The following is a 23,554-nucleotide window of genomic DNA, read 5'->3' on the forward strand; positions in this document are numbered from 1 at the left end:
CTCCTAATCCACCATGGGTCTCCTTGTACTTAGAGATCTACATAGTAGAGGACTCAGACAGTATTGAGGTACATAGTCGTTATGCCATCTGTTCCTGCACATAAAATCCCCATAGTTCACAGCAGTCCAGAGTAGATGGCAACGTCTATTTACCCTGTTGCTGAGCTCAGAGGTAGAAGGTGTCTCATCTATCAGTGTAACTGTGGTTTAAAGTAGCAACACGAGACAGATATTCTTACTGTGCAAGAGGTCAAATTGTCAGTTTGAGTTTAAGTACAACATTATTCAGATCACCACTCATCCTCTTTGCAAAGCTTTTGTCACCATCAATATTTGATGTGGCTATTCAATAGATCATGTTTGAAATTGGAAACGCTCATTTTCATTCTCAAGTGAGTGTGAGCGACACGCACACGCACGCACGCACGCACACACACACACACACACACACACACACACACACACACACACACACACACACACACACACACACACACACACACACACACACAGCTTAATGGTAGTGTTTTCATCCTCAACATTATTGTAGCTGGAGAGAGTAGAAGTATAAATTAATACTCAAAGTGACTGTGGAGACGCTGAATGCATTATTAAAAACAGCTCTTACAAAATAAGCCTTGGTGTTTTGCTCGCCGTCAGGGGCAGACGATCGGAGGTAGCTGTTTGATTATGAAAGCTTTGTCTTGGCACCCGCCAGCCCCACTGTCCACCAAACGCTCTCAGCACTTTCTACTGCAATGATGGCGTGATTTGTTTTATCTGGCCCATCGATGGAATGACCTTCGCCCCCTGAGAGTCTTCCCCCTGGGAGCACACATCCATCCCTTCCTCAAACAAAAGCTTAGCTCACCACAATTACAATCCTCTCTCTGGCTAATCTGATCTGAGCTGATCTGGCTGCTTTTATAGCAGTGGTTTAGTCTTCCTTTCTCGCTATCTTTCCCTGTTTGTCCCCCTCTCTCTCTCTCTCTCTCTCTCTCTCTTTTTCTTTCTCCCTTTCTCTCTCTCTCTCTCTCTCTCTCTCTCTCTCTCTCTCTCTCTTTTCCTCTCTCTCTCTTTTTCTTTCTCCTTTTCTCTTTCTTTCTCTCTTTCTTTCTCTCTCTCTCTCTCTCTCTCTTTCTCTCTCTCTTTTTCTTTCTCCCTTTCTCTCTCTCTCTCTCTCTCTCTCTCTCTCTCTCTCTCTTTTCCTCTCTCTCTCTTTTTCTTTCTCCTTTTCTCTTTCTCTCTCTTTCTTTCTCTCTCTCTCTCTCTCTCTCTTCTCTCTCTCTCTTTTTCTTTCTCCCTTTCTCTCTCTCTCTCTCTCTCTCTCTCTCTCTCTCTCTCTTTTCCTCTCTCTCTCTTTTTCTTTCTCCTTTTCTCTTTCTTTCTCTCTTTCTTTCTCTCTCTCTCTCTCTCTTTCTCTCGCAATCTCTCTCTTTCTCTCGCAATCTCTCTCGCTATCTTTCTCTCGCAATCTCTCTCGCTATCTCTCTCTCTCTTTCTCTCGCTACTTCTCTCTTTCTCTCCCTATAGGGAGTAGGGTGCCATTTGGTATGTAGCCCCTATGTGGAGTCAGGCTTCCCAGAGAGACACAGGGCTGTATAAAAAGCTTAGTACAGGAGAGGCCTCTCTCTCTGCTCTGCTCTCTCTGCTCTGCTGCCTGGACTAGATATCCTGACAGAAACAACAGTGCTTTGGGAAAGAGGCCAGATGCTAATTTAGGCTCTGGATGGGTATGATAACCTAGAGCTAGGCCTGGGCGCACTTGGCACAGTTTGGCTCAGCTCTGTAAAGTTCAATCCAAATCCACCAGGCCAAGCAGTTTGCTGCCCTGTCCCTCCCATCACAGACCAGGGTTAGATTAACATTGTCTCTAGGAACACGTCGCTGTCCACCGTTTGTCCCAATGATTGATTGATTGTGACGACGGGGCCTATGTGACAGTGAGTAACAACGAGGCCTGAAGCCTGGACCCGCTACCCAATAAGACAGGCAGGGAGAGAGGGAGGGAGAGAGGAAGATGTATGGAGTAGACCAAGAAGGACCCAGAGGTCGCCTGCTCTCTGCCCGCTCCAGACCCAGCTCTGACTGGCTGTGATGGATTGAAACCCCTGGTGTCATCTCTTTCATTCCCCAGGGGCGTCAGGACATTGGGTTTACTGTAAATATGAATTTTAGAGTTGTTTTGGTTCACTGCCGTTTCTGAATTGTTTTCTTTCTCGTGTTCTATCTCTCTGTCTCTTCCTTTCTCAGGGTGACTCAGGTGAAAACGGAGAGCCTGGTCTTCAGGGAGAACTTGGCGGACCTGTAAGTGAACCGACAGCACCTTCACATCATCTAACACAACAACTGTTTCAACACGGCCCCACAACACCACACTACAACTCCCATTCACTGCCTCTCCTTCGGAGAGAAGGAATTATTCTTACCGATTGATATATTTATTATAACAAAACAGTAGAAGGAGGCTACTCCTCTTCACCATTACTGTAACAATAACCGAATCAATTCAACAAAGTTGTAATTAAAACCATTATAGAGGAAAGCCCACCAACCACATGGAGTGTGTTAAGCACAGTTCTAATGGGCATAGACATGAACACATTTTTGACACAGTAACACACTGTTGACACAGTAACACACTGTTGACACACTAACACACTGTTGACACAGTAACACACTGTTGACACACTAACACACTGTTGACACACTAACACACTGTTGACACACTAACACACTGTTGACACACTAACACACTGTTGACACACTAACACACTGTTGACACAGTAACAAACTGTTGACACACTAACACACTGTTGACACAGTAACACACTGTTGACACACTAACACACTGTTGACATAGTAACACACTGTTGACACACTAACACACTGTTGACACACTAACACACTGCCCCACTGTCACAGGGCCCAAGAGGAGAGCGAGGAGAGAAGGGAGAGTCCGGTCCTGCAGGTTCTGCTGGACCCCCCGGCCCTAAAGGTCCCCCTGGAGATGACGGTCCTAAAGGAAGTCCTGTAAGTCCTGGTTACACTTCTCTGTAGAATCACATATCACAGTTCATTGATTGGTTGGTTGATTGATTGCAGTTGAGTCCCGTTACTGCCATGTGAATGTATTCCAATGGATGTTATGGATTTGTAATCAGTTGTCAGAGGAAGGCAAAGTAAGATGTAGTCTCTAGGGTTATTAAGTTGTCTCTAGAGTCATTCTAGATACTGAGCATTTTGTTGGATTTCATTTCCAGGGTCCAAGTGGTTTCCCTGGTGATCCTGGTCCCCCTGGCGAGATCGGACAGGCTGTAAGTCACTGAAATGTTACAATGACATTGTTTTGGCATCCAGTTACTGTAATCTTTGGCACCTATTGAAATGTAAAAAATCCCACACTGTGCCCTATCCATTCAGTGTCATGCAACTTTCACCATGTCTCTCTTTCTCCTCCTGCCAGGGTTTAGACGGTCCTCCTGGTGACAAGGGAGACGATGGAGAGGCTGGTCAACCTGTGAGTCTCACCTAACGTATTATTTCATCTGTCTAACGACAAACAAGCACTAACAAACTGAGCATTTCTCATATCTGAAGGTAACTACAGTAACATAGAAGTACTGTACAAGAGCTTTTAGCACTCTGATCATGTACTTTAACCTTATCCTTTCTCATCTCTTAGGGTTCTCCTGGACCCACCGGAGAGTCAGGTCCTTCTGGCCCACCAGGAAAGAGAGGCCCCCATGGTACAACTGGACCCGAGGGCAGGCAAGGAGAGAAGGGAGCCAAGGGAGAGTCTGGTCTGGAGGGCCCACAGGGCAAGACAGGCCCCGTTGGTCCTCAGGGAGCACCTGGCAAGCAAGGTTCTGAAGGTCTCAGAGGTATCCCTGGCCCAGTTGTAAGTACAGCATTGTTTAATATTTTCATTTCTTTGTGTCATAGCTATTACAGTAACTAGGGACAGTAGCTATGAGTTTTCTACAACACTCATAGATGAGTATAGTGACTGATCTTACAAAAGCCATTTCTAAATCACACAATATAAGCATAAGGGAATAATACCAATATTGTAATAATAATTAGGTGGGTGCTTACATTTGTCCTATTTCATACGTGTACAATTGTTTTATTGGAAATGTGTATTTCCTTATCCCCCTGAGAGTGTGGTTACAGCCACGGTCTGCCATTATCAGCAGTGACTCTGGAGCAATTAGTGTTAAGTGCCTTGCTCAATGGCACACAGATTTTTCACCTTGTCGGCGGGGGATTAGAACCAGTGACCTTTCAGTTACTGGCCCAATGTTCTAACAGCTATGCTACCTGCCACCTTTATATTGTATGTAAAGATCAGTGGCTTAAAGCATTGACTCGTATCTTGTTTCCATGCAGGGGGAACAAGGTCTTCCAGGGTCCTCAGGCCCCGACGGACCCCCTGGACCCATGGTGAGACAACTAACCTCTGACCTCTAACCCCTAAACCCAGGTCATTGGATGTCACAGGATTCACAGTACCTTGTCTTATTGGGTCAGACATGTAATGTTATGTCCTCACTCTCTTTTACTCTACCTCCCTCTCTACTTCTCTACCCCCTTCCTACATCCCTCTCCGCTATAACTCTCCCATATTATTTCTTCTCTACCCCCTTCCTACATCCCTCTCCGCTATAACTCTCCCATATTATTTCTTCTCTACCCCCTTCCTACCATCCCTCTCCGCTATAACTCTCCCATATTATTTCTTCTCTACCCCCTTCCTACATCCCTCTCCGCTATAACTCTCCCATATTATTTCTTCTCTACCCCCTTCCTACATCCCTCTCCGCTATAACTCTCCCATATTATTTCTTCTCTACCCCCTTTCCTACCATCCCTCTCCGCTATAACTCTCCCATATTATTTCTTCTCTACCCCCTTCCCTCCATCCCTCTCCGCTATAACCTCTCCCATATTATGTCTTCTCTACCCCCTCCTACATCCCTCTCGTATAACTCTCCCATATTATTTCTTCTCTACCCCCCTTCCTACATCCCTCTCCGCTTATAACTCTCCCATATTATTCTTCTACCCCCTTCCTACATCCCTCTCCGCTATAACTCTCCCATATTATTTCTTCTCTACCCCCTTCCTACATCCCTCTCCGCTATAACTCTCCCATATTATTACTTCTCTACCCCCTTCCTACATCCCTCTCCGCTATAACTCTCCCATATTATTACTTCTCTACCCCCTTCCTACATCCCTCTCCGCTCTCAACTTCTCCCCATATTATTTCTTCTCTACCCCCTTCCTACATCCCTCTCCGCTATAACTCTCCCATATTATTTCTTCTCTACCCCCTTCCTACATCCCTCTCCGCTATAACTCTCCCATATTATTTCTTCTCTACCCCCTTCCTACCATCCCTCTCCGCTATAACTCTCCCCATATTATTTCTTCTCTACCCCCTTCCTACCATCCCTCTCCGCTATAACTCTCCCATATTATTTCTTCTCTACCCCCTTCCTACATCCCTCTCCGCTATAACTCTCCCATATTATTTCTTCTCTACCCCCTTCCTACATCCCTCTCCGCTATAACTCTCCCATATTATTTCTTCTCTACCCCCTTCCTACATCCCTCTCCGCTATAACTCTCCCATATTATTACTTCTCTACCCCCTTCCTACCATCCCTCTCCACTATAACTCTCCCATATTATTTCTTCTCTACCCCCTTCCTACATCCCTCTCCGCTATAACTCTCCCATATTATTTCCATCTCTCTCTCTCTTTCGCTCTCTCTTGCTCTCTCTCTCTCTCCTCTCTCTCTTTCTTTCTCTCTCTCTCTCCTCTCTCCCTCCTCTCTCCCTCACAGGGTCCTCCAGGATTACCAGGTTTGAAGGGAGACTCTGGCATTAAGGGAGAAAAGGTAAAACCCTGTTTCAGTAGGTTATTGACAACAAGTACTATACTGTAAATATCACAGTCAAATATTAACCTACCTGTTGCATGCATGGCTAAAAGTCACATACTGTATTCATCTTCTTCCATTGCTAATGATGTTGATGTCTAATATTCTATAGGGATACACTTGAAATCTGTCGATGGAGATACTGTATATTCCATACTATACACATTCAAGTGAATGATAACTGACGGCTTGGTGTTCAAACCTATTGATTATGTCTCTGGTATTAGCCCCAGGGCAGTGAGTCATCACACTAATGATATATGAAGAGAGATTGATTGACAGGCAAATTGATGTGAGTAATTAATTGATTATTGATGCCTGTTTTGATCTGTGTTTCTCCTCTCCTCAGGGCCACCCTGGTCTGATCGGTCTGATCGGGCCCCCAGGAGAGCAGGGAGAGAAGGGTGACAGAGGTCTGCCAGGCCCCCAGGGGACATCAGGACCCAAAGGAGATAATGTTAGTAGACCTACAACTGTTGTTTACATGATTATTGAGCGATGTTTACCTAATAATAAGTGACATGTTGTGGTTTAGTCTGATAATACAGTTGATCATATCAAGTCAACACAGTCAAGTGTGGTTTGATCAGCCTCTCTTCTCTCCTTCCTGTCTTTATTTTCTCCTTCTCTCCCTCCAGGGTATTGCTGGCCCCTCAGGTCCTCTTGGTCCCCTGGGACCTCCAGGATTACCAGGTCCTCCTGGTCCTAAAGGAGCTAAGGGGTCATCGGTAAGCGTCCCCACAAACCACCATGTCCCATGCCGTACTGTCCCCTTGAAATCATGTCCCACTGTCCATATAAGTAGTGTATATGGGCTTCTAAAGTCTAAACCATGTCCTACTGTCCATAGAGGCTGTGTGTATGATGCTGTGTTCTTTCCTGTCTTCCTCAGGGTCAAACTGGTCCTAAGGGAGAAACTGGTGTTCCTGGACAACCTGGGCCTCCTGTAAGCTATCTTCATGATTGTGTGATGTCATTACATGTTGTTGTTTTGTAGTTTTGTAGTTTTACCCTGACTAAAACATCTCTCCCATTTCTCTCCCTCTTTCCCTCTTTCCCTCTTTCTCTCCCTCTCTCCTCCTCTACCTCTCCCCCTTTCCTTCCTATCTTTTCCCCATCTCCTCCCCTCCTCATCTCCCCCTCTCCTTTCCTCCTCTCCTTCCCCCCTCCTCTCCCCCCCTCCTCCCCTCTTCCTCCTCTCCTCTCCCCTCCCCCCTCTTCTCCTTTCCCCGTCTCATCACCCCTTCCTTCTCCCTCCTGCCTCCTCCTCTCTCCCCTCTCCTTTTCCTCCTTTTCTCTCCCCCTCCTCTCCCACTCTCCCCTCCTCCTCCTTCTCCCCTCCCCTCTCTCCTTTCCCCGTCTCCTCACCACTTCCTCTCCTCCTCCTCTCCCCCCTCTCCTTTCCTCCTCTCCTCCCCCCTCTCCACCTCTCCCCCCTCTCCCCCCTCTCCCCTCCTCCTCCTCTCCTCTCCCCTCCCCTCTCTCCTTTCCCCGTCTCCTCACCACTTCCTCTCCTCCTCACCTCCTCCCCCTCTCCCCCTCTTTTTTCCTCATCTCCGCCCCCCTCTCCTTTCCCTGTCTCCTCTCTCCCCCCTTCTCCACCCCGATAGGGTCCTCCTGGGGATGTCATCCACCCACTGCCCATGCAGTCGAGCCCCAAGCGGAGCCGCAGGAACATCGATGCCAGCCAGATGATGGACGATGCCAATGCAGATGCCAACTACAAGGACTACGACGATGGAATGGAGGAGATCTTCGGATCCCTTAACTCCCTCAAGCTGGAGATCGAGCAGATGAAGCACCCGCTGGGAACACAGGGCAACCCCGCCCGCACCTGCAAGGACCTGCAGCTCTGCCACCCTGACTTCCCCGACGGTGGGCATCGATTTGAGATCTGAAATGCTAAATCTGACGTTCTGAAGTCTTACTAAGTTCGGTGCTGAAGCCCAGGAATAATCTTGTTTGAAACTTGTTTGGAAAAGGTGGCTGGTGCTAGCCATCTTTTTCATACAGGTGGGGCTATTTTATATATGTCAAGGACCAAGTGTCACTACTATAATGGATTTAAATGTGATAGAGAAATAGGATTATAAATATGATTGATATTTGATGATATGGGGTATAGAATAGTCTCTCCTTGGAATGCTAAATCATGCTAATTTAAACATTGAATGATCTCTGATGAAAAGGTTTCTAATTGTTAAGGTTCCCTCCTTCCCTCTCTCCTCCCCTCTTTCTTTTCCCTCTTCCCCATTTTCTCCCTCCCTCCCTCCCTCCCTCCCTCCCTCCATTTCTTGTCGTTTTCAGGTGAATACTGGATCGACCCCAACCAGGGTTGCTCAAGGGACTCTTTCAAGGTCCACTGCAACTTCACAGCAGGAGGAGAGAGCTGTATCTACCCTGATAAGAAGTCAGAAGGGGTAAGTCATGGCGCGTTTACACTCACCACTGGTCAAATTGTCACATTTTGAGAGACAGTGATAGAAATGCATCTTAAAAACCAGAACCATACACATTTTTATAGGTTTTGGTATATATAATGAGGGAAATACAAATGATTAAAATGCATCATGCCTGCGTGGCACAGTGATATTTCTGGTTGATTGAAAAAGTGGGGGGAAAAAAATCTTTCTACATTGTTCTGTCAAGTGTCAACTATTCCCCATTTGATTGACAGGTTAAATAACTCTTTCTGTATGATGCAGATAAGTTAATATTTATTTATTCTTCCCTGGCCCCAGGCAAACTACTACACATATAAATCATATATACCTCTCTCCTGACACTACTGCATAATCACATAACACTCATATATGTAACATTCATGCATCACTATTACTTTCCTGGTATGAGTGTAATACCCAGGGTCCTCCAAGCCCCTAGGGGGCAGCAGCTCCATGTTATACTCTTGGTGTTACACACTACTGACATGTCATGATGTCAAATAATATATTTGGGGCTGTCCCTCACTGTCAACTGAGAGTCAAAGACTCCCTTCCACACACATGTACACACACAAACACACACACACACACACACACACACACACACACACACACACACACACACACACACACACACACACACAGTTCTGCTGTACTATCCTCCAGGTAAGTGTCAGTGGCCTAGTGTTGTCCCTGGCCCAGTCACCTGTAATAGGTTATGGCAGGTGACAGGCACCCAGAGAGGAATTTGCTGCTGGTTGGTTATGCATGGTGTAGAGGAGAGGGGGACAGGAGAGGACAGGAAAGGAGAGGACAGGAGAGGAGAGGTAAAACACAGGAAACTGTGTCTGCGGCGGGCCAGGGGAGATCGGTAAGGGCTCTAAGCAACAGGACATTTTAACGATCCGCTGGCACATTGAGCCACAGAGGAGCAGGAGTTTGCTTAAACTCAGATTAATGAACTTGACTTTTTATAGCCGGGCAGATTGATGGGCCAGTGGGATGGCCTCTTTAGTGTGAAGGAGTGGAGAGATGGCACATTGGCAGACACCCTGACATTGCCATGCATTGACATGCACACATGTGGGCACACACACATGGGAAGGTGTGCTCACACACACACACACACACACACACACACACACACACACACACACACACAAACACCATCTCTCCCTCCCTGCTAGCCTGGAACACTGTATCCCTAGTCTACCCATCATGAGTTATGCAGAGGAGAGGATAGAGGAGAGGAGGTACAGTAGATAGATGAAGGACAGGAGAGAAAAAGAAGAGTTAGAAGTAGAGCGGATCAGTTCTAGGGTATCAGTGGTCTCCTCCAGTAGAGGGGATCAGTTCTAGGGTATCAGTGGTCTCCTCCAGTAGAGGGATAAGTTCTAGGGTATCAGTGGTCTCCTCCAGTAGAGCAGATCAGTTCTAGGGAATCAGTGGTCTCCTCCAGTAGAGGGGATCAGTTCTAGGGTATCAGTGGTCTCCTCCAGTAGAGGGGATCAGTTCTAGGGTATCAGTGGTCTCCTCCAGTAGAGGGGATCAGTTCTAGGGTATCAGTGGTCTCCTCCAGTAGAGGGATAAGTTCTAGGGTATCAGTGGTCTCCTCCAGTAGAGGGGATCAGTTCTAGGGTATCAGTGGTCTCCTCCAGTAGAGGGGATAAGTTCTAGGGTATCAGTGGTCTCCTCCAGTAGAGGGGATCAGTTCTAGGGTATCAGTGGTCTCCTCCAGTAGAGGGGATCAGTTCTAGGGTATCAGTGGTCTCCTCCAGAAGAGGGATAAGTTCTAGGGTATCAGTGGTCTCCTCCAGTAGAGGGGATCAGTTCTAGGGTATCAGTGGTCTCCTCCAGTAGAGGGGATCAGTTCTAGGGTATCAGTGGTCTCCTCCAGTAGAGGGGATCAGTTCTAGGGTATCAATGGTCTCCTCCAGTAGAGGGGATCAGTTCTAGGGTATCAGTGGTCTCCTCCAGTAGAGGGATAAGTTCTAGGGTATCAGTGGTCTCCTCCAGTAGAGGGATAAGTTCTAGGGTATCAGTGGTCTCCTCCAGTAGAGGGGATCAGTTCTAGGGTAACAGTGGTCTCTTCCAGTAGAGGGGATCAGTTCTAGAGTATCAGTGGTCTCCTCCAGTAGAGGGGATCAGTTCTAGGGTATCAGTGGTCTCCTCCAGTAGAGGGGATCAGTTCTAGGGTATCAATGGTCTCCTCCAGTAGAGGGGATCAGTTCTAGGGTAACAGTGGTCTCCTCCAGTAGAGGGGATCAGTTCTAGGGTATCAGTGGTCTCCTCCAGTAGAGGGATAAGTTCTAGGGTATCAGTGGTCTCCTCCAGTAGAGGGATACGTTTTAGGGTATCAGTTCTCACCTCCAGTAGAGGGATACGTTCTAGGGTATCAGTGGTCTCTTCCAGTAGAGGGGATCAGTTCTAGAGTATCAGTGGTCTCCTCCAGTAGAGGGATACGTTCTAGGGTATCAGTGGTCTCCTCCAGTAGAGGGGATCAGTTCTAGGGTAACAGTGGTCTCCTCCAGTAGAGGGGATCAGTTCTAGGGTAACAGTGGTCTCCTCCAGTAGAGGGGATCAGTTCTAGGGTATCAGTGGTCTCCTCCAGTGGGGTCCCCTGCTGCTCGCTCCACTCATGCTAGGAGAGCTGGAAGTGCCTTTGAAGACAGCAGGGTGTGTTTAATGTGTGCTGTCTCCCAGCGCTAATTGATCTCCAGCTGAACATTCATTTACACATTAAAACCTCTTACATCTAGGCGTTCCGCTAGCGGAACCCCGTTCCGCCAGCGGAACCCCTAGCCAACAGCCAATGGGATCGCATGGCGTGAAATACAAAAATCTCCAAAATCCAATAATTTTAATTTTTCAAACATACGACTATTTTACACCATTTGAAAGATAAACCTCTCCTGAATCCAACCACGTTGTCCGATTTCAAAAAGGCTTTACAGCGAAAGCAAAGCATTAGATTATGTTAGGAGAGTACATAGACCAAAATAACCACACAGCCATTTTCCAAGCAAGCATATATGTCAATAAAACCCAAAACACAGCTAAATGAAGCACTAACCTTTGACGATTTTCATCAGATGACACTCCTAGGACATTATGTTATACAATACATGTATGTTTTGTTCAATCAAGTTCATATTTATATCCAAAAACAGCTTTTTACATTGGCGCGAAAATGTATTCCCACCAAAAATACTCATCATAAACGTTGACAAAATACATAACAAATATTTTAAGAATTATAGATACAGAACTCCTTTATGCAATCGCTGTGTCAGATTTTAAATTAGCTTTTCGGTGAAAGCACATTTTGCAATATTCTGAGTACATAGCTCGCCATCACGGCGAGCTATTCAGACACCCGCCAAGTTCGGGGCAACCTAAACTCAGAATTAGTATTAGAAATATTGTATTACCTTTGCTGATCTTCGTCAGAATGCACTCCCAGGACTGCTACTTCCACAAGAAATGTTGTTTTTGTTCGAAATAATCCATAGTTATGTCCAAATACCTCCGTTTTGTTCGTGCGTTCAGGTCACTATCCAAAGGGTAACGCGCGAGCGCAATTCAAGACACAAAAAGTCAAAATGTTCCATTACCGTACTTAGAAGCATGTCAAACACTGTTTAAAATCAATTTTTATGGTATTTTTAACGTAAAATTGCGATAATATTCCAACCGGACAATAGTGTATTCATTCAAGGAGGAAAAGAAAAAACAGCGTGCTCGCGGGAACGCGCATATCCAATCGCTTTGTCCTCAGGCAGAGCACTCAGTAACTGAGCTCCTATACTCTGCCCAGAGACAGGAGAAGGCTCAATCCACTTTCTGAAGGCTTTAGACAGCCAATGGAAGCCTTAGAAAGTGCAACGTAACAGCACAGATACTGTAGTTTCGAAAGGGACTAGAAAGAACTACATTTCTCAGATCCTACACTTCCTGGTTGACTTTTTCTCAGGTTTTTACCTGCCATATGAGTTCTGTTATACTCACAGACACCATTCAAACAGTTTTAGAAACTTCAGAGTATTTTCTATCCAAATCTACTAATAATATGCATATTCTCGTTTCTGGGCAAGAGTAGTAACCAGTTTAAATCGGGTACGTTTTTTCATCCGGCCGTGAAAATACTGCCCCCTATCCATATCAGGTTATTAAGGCATTGATGACAAGCCCTGTATAAACCCTGTATTAGACTGATCTAGCTTATTCCTGGGGTATAATAATATTCAGAATATCACACTGGAGTATCCCTGGCTATGTATCTGATACCTATTGGTAGTTATAATGCAACTAAAGCTGAATAGAATTTAAATTAAGAATTTAAATGAAGAAAACTTCTGGATGGCTCTACAACAGACTCTTAACTGCTTTGTAATTGAAAATTGACTTATTGTTGGCTATGCAGCAAAAGCTTATCTAGTTTTAAATGAAAGCCACAAAACAAAGCCACTTGTCTTTACCTACAGTATACAGCAGAAGCTTAAATGAACACCATAAAAGCATAGTCACTTCTATTTTGGTATAGAGCAGAACACTTAGCTGAAGGGAAAGGGGGCATTTTTAAGCTGGTCCTTTGGAGGCTAACTGATGCATCCTAAATGGCACCCTATTCCTTTTATAGTGCACTCCTTTTGACTCGGGCCCATTTGGCTCATAGGGCTCTGGTGAAAAGTAGTGCAATATATAAGGAATAGGGTGCCATTTAGGATGCATGCAACATCTCTTAATGAATCACTGTGTACTCATGAATATTTGATCAGTAATTAGCTGCCAGCCAATGTTTACACAAAACGCGATAATGGCTTGCTAAGGTATTTTACACTCTCCCGGGCTGTTCAGTGTCACACAATACTACTGCAGGTCTCTCAGACGGTCTCTCAGACACCACAGATGGACCAAGGGAGGGAGGGTTTAGAAGAACGAGGGATAACGTTGTTACTTCTTTCAGGAGGCTGTTCTTACTGTTTTTCTTTCTTTAACCATTTTTTGTCCTCCTCCTCTTCCCCCCTGTTTCGCGCCATCCATACCCAGACTAGGCTCACCTCCTGGGTAAAGGAGATCCCTGGCTCCTGGTTCAGTGAATTCAAACGTGGTAAACTGGTAAGCTCCCCTGACGCCCCCCTTCCCCCCGTCCCCTTCCCTTTTTCCTGAACAGCTCATCTCATATTTTACAGAGCAAAATGGCAAAATGGCCCAAAGACTCCCCAGGCTCTTGGTATAGTCGCTACAAGCGAGGTTCCCTGGTAAGTGGCACACCCACAGGTCTCTGGAGGCCCAGTTAGGGTGACTCCTGGCTGGGTCTCTGGGGGCCTGAGGGCCCTGCATGGTTCTAGGTTCTGGTTCTGGTTCTGGTCAGTACTGGTTCTGCATGGTTCCTGTACTGGTTGGCACTGGTCTTTGACTGGCACTCTGGCTTGTGTTTGTGGCGACACTGCTCTGCATGGTTCAGCACGATCAAGCTCAGCTCAGCACAACTTCAGTAAGACATACTGCAGTAGGTGAGTCTCTTCCTTCCAGAATAGAGGGAGACATCGTTGGTGGAACAGACAGACTGACAGACATACTTTACCATGGCAACTAGTAGTTGAAGAAGTGAAAGACAATTTTCCATTGAAGACAAACTTCAATATAAATTCAATACAAAAAGGTAAGTGTAGTACAACAAGTAATAGAACTGAATAAATCAGTGTGTTGGCACTGAATGTTGCCATGGGAAAGTATGAGTGTAAATGCATCCACTCAAACTGCCTCTCTCTGAAGTTGGAGAGCATCACCTAGAAGTGACTGAGTGCCTCTCATGGTTAGACACACATATCTATTTATAACAACTACTCCTATTGCCCTCAGCATTTCCAGTTGACTCATAGATACTCATACTGTATAGATACCTATTCATAAATCATGTGAAGCTAGTCACAGGAGAGTGATTAGGCACCATTTTATTCCTGCTACACTCATTCCACACATTCACCTACCCATTCACTCACAAGAGGATTACAACACTGATTCAATGTGAACAGTCAAAAGTCAGGCACTCAGTCACATTCCCAGGGGCTTCTGGGCACACCCACTTTTGACTTGCGGCTGCGATGAAGAGGTAATGTTTCCATGGCGATGTAGGGCTGTTTCTACACACTGGTTCTGCGGGGCAGAGCGGGGAGGAGGGATGAGGGAGGGGGAGGAACAGACAGGAGCAGGGGAGGACCTACGTAGCCTTTCTGAGTACCTGGACACTCACAGGGTTGAGGGGTACTACTCCCGTTAAGAGCCACTGATTCACAGACAGACGCTGTTACTTGGACATAATGGATATAATTATCATCCTCTATGAGCCCAAATTCCTATCTGATGATGGTGTGGCCACCTTGTGGGTTCCTGAAAATACAGTACGATTTGATTGACTTCCCATTAATAGTAATCTGTAATGTCCATTATTGTCCAGGTTGAGTCATACGTGTGTGTGTGTGTGTGTCTGTGTGTGCATGAGAGAGAGAGAGAATGTATCTCTACACACACATTAGTGGCTCTCTGCTGTGACTGCATGGCATGGGCGTTGCATGCGCTTGGCTCTTGGTCTCAGTCAGTCCTGTTTGTCTGAAAGAAGAAGAGAACCCTGTGGAACGGATGGTGGAACACTGTTGGTTGGTATGGAAACGGATCTCCAGCGTAAAATAGCATCACACCAAAGACTGATGTTCCCAAATGGACGGGTCATCAGGCATGATTTGTAATCATTAGAGCCAAGCTACATTAGTATAATAGAACACATGTTGGTTTAGAATTCCACTTAAACATGGCGAATTAGGCTAATTCTGAATTGCGGAAACCGATTAAACCAAACCATTATTATTTTTCATTTATACAATTACGTTTCACATTTACTAATGAGCTCCTTTCAAAACAATACATTTCCATAATTTTCTTAATTAAAGCTTAAGTGTTCATTTACGGTTAGCTCCTCGATTGAGAGTATTCATCACTTGTTCATTGCTAGTAGACTGCTATTCCTACAGAACCATTGAAGTCTTTCAGCAGAGAATAAGCCAGTCAGTATCTAAGGCCCCAGAGCCTGTAGATTAGAGCTCCTGTAGTAACTCCTGTCTGCCTTACTTTTTCTCAGACACAAGCTTACTCATAGAACCCCAGACAGACAGACAGACCCCATAATACAGCAAGCCTCTCCATCTCTCCCAAAGCTGGTTGATGACCGCCTAGATATTTCATTCTAAAGGACCTAGCCGGAACACCTCTGGTATATCCCCCCTCCTGATTTGTCGTCTCAGGAATCGGAATTCTATCCTACTCACGTAGCGCCGCCATGAATTATGGGTAATGAAGCTTAGCATACCCTCTGGAGACGAGCCGGCCGCCGTTGATCTCCTTACCCACAACCCCCCTCTTTCCCTGGTGCTGCAGTGACTGATGGGACAAACCCGTGTCGCGACGCACTGCGCGCACCGATTGACATTCTATAATTCTGTCAAAGCAGCCATAGCGCCGGAGAGAGAGGTGAGGAATGCTGACATGTTTGAGTGACGGTGTGTCATTGCTCTGAGTCCGCCATGCTGCTGCATACACCTACAGTCTGTTGTCTGCGAAACACTCCGTCTAAAGTCATATGAAATCATATCTCCACAACGACACTACTAGGTGTCAGAATTAGAATTCGCAGATAAAAGCGAGAAACCCTCCCAAGACACCTCACAGTACAGGAGAACGGTGTGATGTGTAGATCTGAGTGTTCTTGGTAGAGAACAAACAATAAAGCAATGTTGTGTCTGAAATGCCACCCTATTCTTTAAATAGTGTACTACTTTTCGCAAGAGCGCTGCTCAAAGTAGTGCACTATTTAGGGTATAGGGTGCCATTTCAGATGTACCCAAATATGTATGTATGTATGTATAGTGTCTGTATTAGTCCACAGTGTCTGTTCCGGCCTAGACCCTATATCTCCTTTCCTCCCTGTCTAGCTCTCGTACGTGGACGCTGAGGGAAACCCCATTGGTGTGGTCCAGATGACCTTCCTGCGTCTGCTGAGCGCGGCCGCCCGCCAGAACCTCACCTACAACTGCTACCAGTCGGTGGCCTGGCACAACCAGGACGGGGACTCGTACGACAAGGCCATCCGCTTCCTGGGCTCCAACGATGAGGAGATGTCCTACGATAACAACCCCTACATCAGAGCCGTGGTGGACGGCTGTGCGGTGAGTGGATGGAAGGGTTGGGAAGTGTGTGTGTGTGTGTGTGTGTGTGTGTGTGTGTGTGTGTGTGTGTGTGTGTGTGTGTGTGTGTGTGTGTGTGTGTGTGTGTGTGTGTGTGTGTGTGTGTGTGTGTGTGTGTGTGAGGGCGTGTGTGTGAGGGCATAGGTGTGAGTAAGGAGATTTGACGGTCATGTGTATAACGGCATTTGTGTTTGTGTGCGGCAGGGGGAGTGAATTGTGTGTTTGTGTGGGGCGGGGGGAGTGAATTGTGTGTCTGTGTGGAGTGGGGGGAGTGAGTTGTGTGTCTGTGTGGGGTGGGGGGGAATGAATTGTGTGTTTGTGTGGGGTGGGGGGAATTAATTGTGTGTTTGTGTGGGGCGAGGGGAGTGAATTGTGTGTCTGTGTGGGGCGGGGGGAGTGAATTGTGTGTCTGTGTGGAGTGGGGGGAGTGAGTTGTGTGTCTGTGTGGGGTGGGGGGAATGAATTGTGTGTTTGTGTGGGGCGGGGGGAGTGAATTGTGTGTTTGTGTGGGGCGGGGGGAGTGAATTGTGTGTTTGTGTGGGGCGGGGGGCGGGGGGAATGAATTGTGTGTCTGTGTGTAGTGGGGGGAATTAATTGTGTGTCTGTGTGTAGTGGGGGGAGTGAGTTGTGTGTCTGTGTGGGGTGGGGGGAGTGAGTTGTGTGTCTTTGTTTTGGTATTTGGTATTTTATTAGGATCCCCATTAGCTGTTGCAAAAGCAGCAGCTACTCTTCCTGGGGTCCACACAAAACATGAAAAATGACATAATACAGAACATTAATAGACAACAGCTCAAGGACAGAACTACATTAAAAACAAACAAAAAATTACTAAAGGCACACGTAGCCTACATATCAATACAGACACACAAGCTATCTAGGTCAAATAGGGGAGCGGCATTGTGCCGTGAGGTGCTTTATCTGTTTTTTGAAACCAGGTTTGCTGTTTATTTGAGCAATATGAGATTCCATGCAATAATGGCTCTATATAAAACTGTACGCTTTCTTGAATTTGTCCTGGATTGTGAAAAGCCTGTGAAAAGACCCCTAGCGGAATGTCTGGTGGGGTAAGTGTGTGTCAGAGCTGTGTGTAAGTTGACTATGCAAACAATTTGGGATTTTAAACACATTAATGTTTCTTATAAAAAGAAGAAGTAATGCAGTCAGTCTCTCCTCAACTCCTCCTGACACTGGCATGCATACAGTAGTATTTATATCAGCCCTCTGATTATAATGAAGAGCAAGACTTGCCACTCTGTTCTGTGCCAGCTGCAGATTAACTAGGTCTTTCCTTGCAGCACTCAACCACACGACTGGACAATAATCAAGATAAGACAAAACTAGAACCTGCAGAACTTGCTTTTTGGAGTGTGGTGTCAAAAAAGCAGAGCATCTCTTTATTACGGACAGACCTCCCCCCATCTTTACAACCATTGAATCTATAGGTTTTGGACATGACAGTTTACAATCTAAGGTAACACCAAGTAATTTAGTCTCCTCAACTTGTTCATTACCAGATTCAGCTGAGGACTAGAATTTAGGGAATGATTTGTACCAAATACAATGCTCTTAGTTTTAGAGATGTTCAGGACCAGTTTATTACTAGCTACCCATTTCAAAACAAACAGCAACTCTTTGTTAAGGGTTTCAGTGATTTCATTAGCTGTAGTTGCTGATGCGTATAAGGTTGAATCATCAGCATACATGGACACACATGCTTTGTTTAATGCCAGTGACAGGTCATTGGTAAAAATAGAAAGAGTAGAGGGCCTAGAGAGCTGCCCTGCGGTACACCACACTTTCCATGTTTGACATTAGAGAAGCTTCCATTAAAGAAAACCCTTTGAGTTCTATTAGATATCTCTGAATCCATAATATGGCAGATGTTGATAAGCCACAGGTTATGGTTTGTAAAATAAGAATTTGTTCTTAACTGACTTGCCTAGTTAAATAAAGGTGAAATAAAAAATAAAATGGTGAATAATATCAAAGGCTGCACTAAAATTTAACAGTACAGCTCCCACAACCTTCTTATTATCAATTTCTTTCAACCAATCATCAGTCATTTGTGTCAGTGCAGTACACGTTGAGTGCTCTTCTCTATACGCATGCTGAAAGGCTGTTGTTAGTTTGTTTACAGAGAAATAGCATTGTATTTGGTCAAACACAATTTTTTCAACAGTGTGCTAAGAGCTGGCAGCAAGCGTATAGGTCTGCTGTTAGAACCAGTAAAGACCGCTTTACCACTCTTGGGTTGTGGAATTACTTTGGCTTCCCTCCAGGCCTGAGGACAAAGACTTTCCTCTAGGCTCAGATTAAAGATATGACAGATAGGAGAGGCTATAGAGTCAGCTACCATCCTCAGTAGCTTTCCATCTAAATTGTCAATGCCAGGAGTTTTGTCATTATTGATAGATAACAATAATTTTTCCATCTCTCCCACACTTTATTTTCAAAATTCAAACTTAATGCTTTTCTTTCATTATTTGTTTTTTTTATGCATGAATACGATGGCTCACTGTACATTGGTGCCATTTCCTGTCTAAGTTTGCCCACTTTGCCAATGAGGTAATCATTTCATATTTGGCAACATCAAATGGTTTTTTGATGAATAAGCCATCTGATTTGATGAAAGATGGAGTTGAATTAGTCTTTCTGCCCATAATTTCAATTAAAGTATTCCCCCAAAAATGTTCCATCATGCTTTATATCATTGATCTTGGCTTCATAATACAGTTTATTTTTCTTTTTACACCTGGCTATCAGTGGAGCCTTGTCTGGCAGCGAAACAGTTAATTCAGCCTAATTTACTGCCTTTAAAAAAAACATAGCTGATATGGGTGATTACTTAAACAAATGTGGTTTCTGCAGATAATTAAGATGTACAAAGTATGGCATAAGAGGACAACAAGCAGATAAGAGGCAATCCGTAATTTCAATAAAGACATTAATGAGTGAGCTAGGACAGACATAGTCAATATAACTATTTGTTCAGCACTTTTGAAATGTACAGCGACATAATTCAGAACATGGGCCATTCTTACAGTGTTCTCCCTGTACACCAAGTCAGAACCTGTAGGATTTAAAAATATATATTTTTTTATTTCACCTTTATTTAACCATATATGCTAGTTGAGAACAAGTTCTCATTTACAACTGCGACCTGACCAAGATAAAGCACAGCAGTTCGAGACATACAACAACACAGAGTTACACATGGAATAAACAAACATACAGTCAATAATACAGTAGAAAAAGTCTATATACAGTGTGTTCAAATGAGGTAAGATAAGGGAGGTAAGGCAATAAATAGGCCATGGAGGCAAAGTAATTACAATATACCAATTAAACACTGGAGTGATTGATGTGCAGAAGATGAATGTGCAAGTAGAGATACTGGGGTGCAAAGGAGCAAGATAAATTAAATAAATACAGTAAGGGGATGAGGTAGTTGGATGGGCTAAATTGATGAATAAAAGGAGCATGAATAAAGGGATGAATAAAGGGGGCATATAAGCAGACAATGAAAGCTCTTAGAATATTCAATAATTACATTTCTCTAAAACAGGTTATAGGCTACATGTGTTCCACCAAGTAAGAGGGGAAAATAGACAAAATTATTAGGGTGAGGCACATGGGCTACTAACAGCTTGATACACAACACATTCACTTATTATTACTTTCTTTGCTACAGTATACATATCTCCCTGGCATATTACATAATTTATGCAGCAGCATACAATATATTTTTGGACTCACCTTGTTGTGCTATGCTCACTTGAACAGTTGGTAGAGCATGGTGTTTGCAATGGTGTTTGCAACGCCAGGGTTGTGGGTTCGATTCCCATGGGGGGCCAGTACGAGAAAAAAAAAAATGTATGAAATGAATTGAAATGTATGCATTCACTACTGTAAGTCGCTCTGGATAAGAGCGTCTGCTAAATGACTAAAATGTAAATGTAAATGTAAACAGGAAGGTGGTGCGGCGGTCCTTCGTGGGCAAATTCTGTCATCAAACTTTGTTATCAAAGTTTGGCATTCTCTGGATTTGTGGTTCTTTCAAGATAACTGGGAACTCGGAAAAAAACAAGGTAGAATCATGATGACGTCAGTGATCTTCTGGTCGTAGCTCTAGAAAGAGGCCCAAGTTCCGGATTTAGAATACCGAATTGGATGACCGTTCAACACATATTTTCCCAGTTGGAGCTTATTTTCCCAGAGTTCCTCGTTGTCTTGAACTCACTGAAGTCAGATTTCGCTGTTCCAAGTTAACAGTTGTTTTGAGCGTAGCACCAATCACGCTTCATTGACAGCATGGCCATTTTTTTATGTTTATCATTTTAGCTTGGAAAAGAGATCCTTAATCCCAGACTTGGGACCACACATCCACTCCATTGAATAGCAGACTAGTGATTGCTTTGCAATGTTTTCAGTTAGCCACTGATTCTTTCCATACCACTCATTGTTGAATTTGTGATTTCCGACTTGTTGTGTAATGCTTATGGCCAATGGCTGATGAGCACCGATACGTTTTATCTATAATTTCTCCACATTTTTTCTCTTCATATGACAAGGATTAAAAAGGATTTGCCAGTAGATTGTCGACTTGATTCATGATGATGACTGCTAGCTAAGATTTTAAAAGTATGATGTTGACATGATCAGTCCAATCAAAGCTACTGTAGATAAAACGTGATTTGACATAATTTTATCTGTGGCCAATGACCTTGAGCCTTCTTGGATGGGCACTTCAAATGTCACTCTATAGCACCACCCAAGGGTCTTGAAATTTCAAGCTCTACTCTTAGACTTGGCGGTAACGTAGTTTCCCCATGAGTGACAGAACACTGAGCCAATCATGGCGCAACTAAAGAACATTACCAACATCTACGCTCCGTATTTTCAGCTGGCTGTCCCACCACCACAGAAAGCACTGAGCTAGGCTGAAACACCTGCATTTTAGAGCTGCCTTACTCAATAAAGCAAAAAATTGTTTGTATGTGCCTTTATTAACGTAATGATATATATATTTTTTTTTTATACATTGTTTGCAAACTGATGTGTTACGTATTAATTCCAAAATAATGTGCAAAACAGGCAAGCCCCCACCCCCCAAAAATGACCTGAATGACAGGTCACCACTGCAAGAAGCAATTTCATAAATTCATCAAGTGCAATGTCTGGATGCACCTTATTAATCATATCATACCAACCATTTTTAGCCTCATCCACATAAGAGTCACAACAAAATATTTTGTATGATCTCTTATACACTATTTTAGGCCCAGCTTTTGGAACTTTGGCTTTCCTGGATATAGCCACTATTGTGATGACTGCATCCAATGGGTACGGATGCATGTGATCTATACATGTGGATGATCTTGTTCCTGTAGTGTTTGTAAATTAATAACCCGAACCAGATTACAGGCACTGGTTACAGAAAGAAGCTTCCTTTTGAGTGGATAGCTTGATGAAAACCAGTCAATATTCAGGTCCCCAAGAAAGTAAACCTCTCTGCTTACATCACATACACTATCAAGCATTTCACACATATTATTTAGATACTGACTGTTAGCACTTGGTAGCCTATAGCAACACCCCAAAAGAAAAGGCTTTAGATGTGCCAAGTGAACCTGCAACCACAACACCTTAATAACACTTGACATAAGATCTTCTCTAAGCATTACAGGGATATGGCTCTGAATATATACAGCAACACCTCCCCCATCAGCATTTCTGTCTCTTCTATAGATGTTATATCCTTGTATTTGCTACTGCTGTATCATCAACTGAATTGTCTAAGTGAGTCTCAGAAATGGCTAATATATGAATGTTATCTGATGTTAGCAAGTTACTGATTTCATGAACCTTGTTTCTAAGGCTACATATGGGCTATTTTCAGCCCTTTCCTGGGTAGCTTATCAGAGATAGACATAATATTGAAAAGAGCAAACAAAACAAAATAAAAAATATAGATTCAGCAGTCCATTAACCTCTCTAGGGTATATGGGACGAAATCGTCCCAACTACGTAACAGCCAGTGGAATCCTGTGGCGCGTTATTCAAATACCTTAGAAATGCTATTACTTCAATTTCTCAAACATATGACTATTTTACACCATTTTAAAGACAAGACTCTCGTTAATCTAACCACACTGTCCGATTTCAAAAAGGCTTTACAACGAAAGCAAAACATTAGATTATGTCAGCAGAGTACCCAGCCAGAAATAATCAGACACCCATTTTTCAAGCTAGCATATAATGTCACATAAATCCAAACCACAGCTAAATGCAGCACTAACCTTTGATGATCTTCATCAGATGACACCCCTAGGACATTATGTTATACAATACATGCATGTTTTGTTCAATCAAGTTCATATTTATATCAAAAACCAGCTTTTTAGATTAGCATGTGACGTTCAGAACTAGCAAACTTCCGGTGAATTTACTAAATTACTCACGATAAACGTTCACAAAAAACATAACAATTATTTTAAAAATTATAGATACAGAACTCCTCTATGCACTCGCTATGTCCGATTTTAAAATAGCTTTTCGGTGAAAGCACATTTTGCAATATTCTAAGTAGATAGCCCAGCATCACAGGGCTAGCTATTTACACACCCACCAAGTTTAGCCCTCACCAAAGTCAGATTTACTATAAGAAAAATGTTATTACCTTTACTGTTCTTCATCAGAATGCACTCCCAGGACTTCTACTTCAATAACAAATGTTGGTTTGGTCCCAAATAATTCATAGTTATATCCAAATAGCGGCGTTTTGTTCGTGCGTTCAAGACACTATCCGAAAGGGTAAATAAGGGTTACGCGCCCGACGCGTTTCTTGACAAAGAATTTCTAAATATTTCATTACCGTACTTCGAAGCATGTCAACCGCTGTTTAAAATCAATTTTTATG

The 23,554-nt window shown here is 44.1% G+C and overlaps 1 protein-coding gene across 1 annotated transcript in view; it reads left to right on the plus strand.

The window, feature by feature from the left end:
• The window catches only part of col5a1 (procollagen, type V, alpha 1), a gene marked incomplete in the record, with an annotated part of 131,853 nt that overhangs the window by 103,629 nt on the left and 4,670 nt on the right, over positions 1–23,554 (plus strand). Inside the window, 14 exon segments of the mRNA XM_029709864.1 lie at positions 2,254–2,307; positions 2,926–3,033; positions 3,264–3,317; positions 3,467–3,520; positions 3,686–3,901; positions 4,393–4,446; positions 5,856–5,909; positions 6,301–6,408; positions 6,590–6,679; positions 6,844–6,897; positions 7,562–7,826; positions 8,259–8,371; positions 13,445–13,513; positions 16,384–16,617. Coding sequence (XP_029565724.1) covers positions 2,254–2,307; positions 2,926–3,033; positions 3,264–3,317; positions 3,467–3,520; positions 3,686–3,901; positions 4,393–4,446; positions 5,856–5,909; positions 6,301–6,408; positions 6,590–6,679; positions 6,844–6,897; positions 7,562–7,826; positions 8,259–8,371; positions 13,445–13,513; positions 16,384–16,617 — 1,527 coding nt within the window.

The sequence above is a fragment of the Salmo trutta genome, chromosome 23, assembly GCF_901001165.1.
Source record: "Salmo trutta chromosome 23, fSalTru1.1, whole genome shotgun sequence".
NCBI classification, from domain to species: domain Eukaryota; kingdom Metazoa; phylum Chordata; class Actinopteri; order Salmoniformes; family Salmonidae; genus Salmo; species Salmo trutta.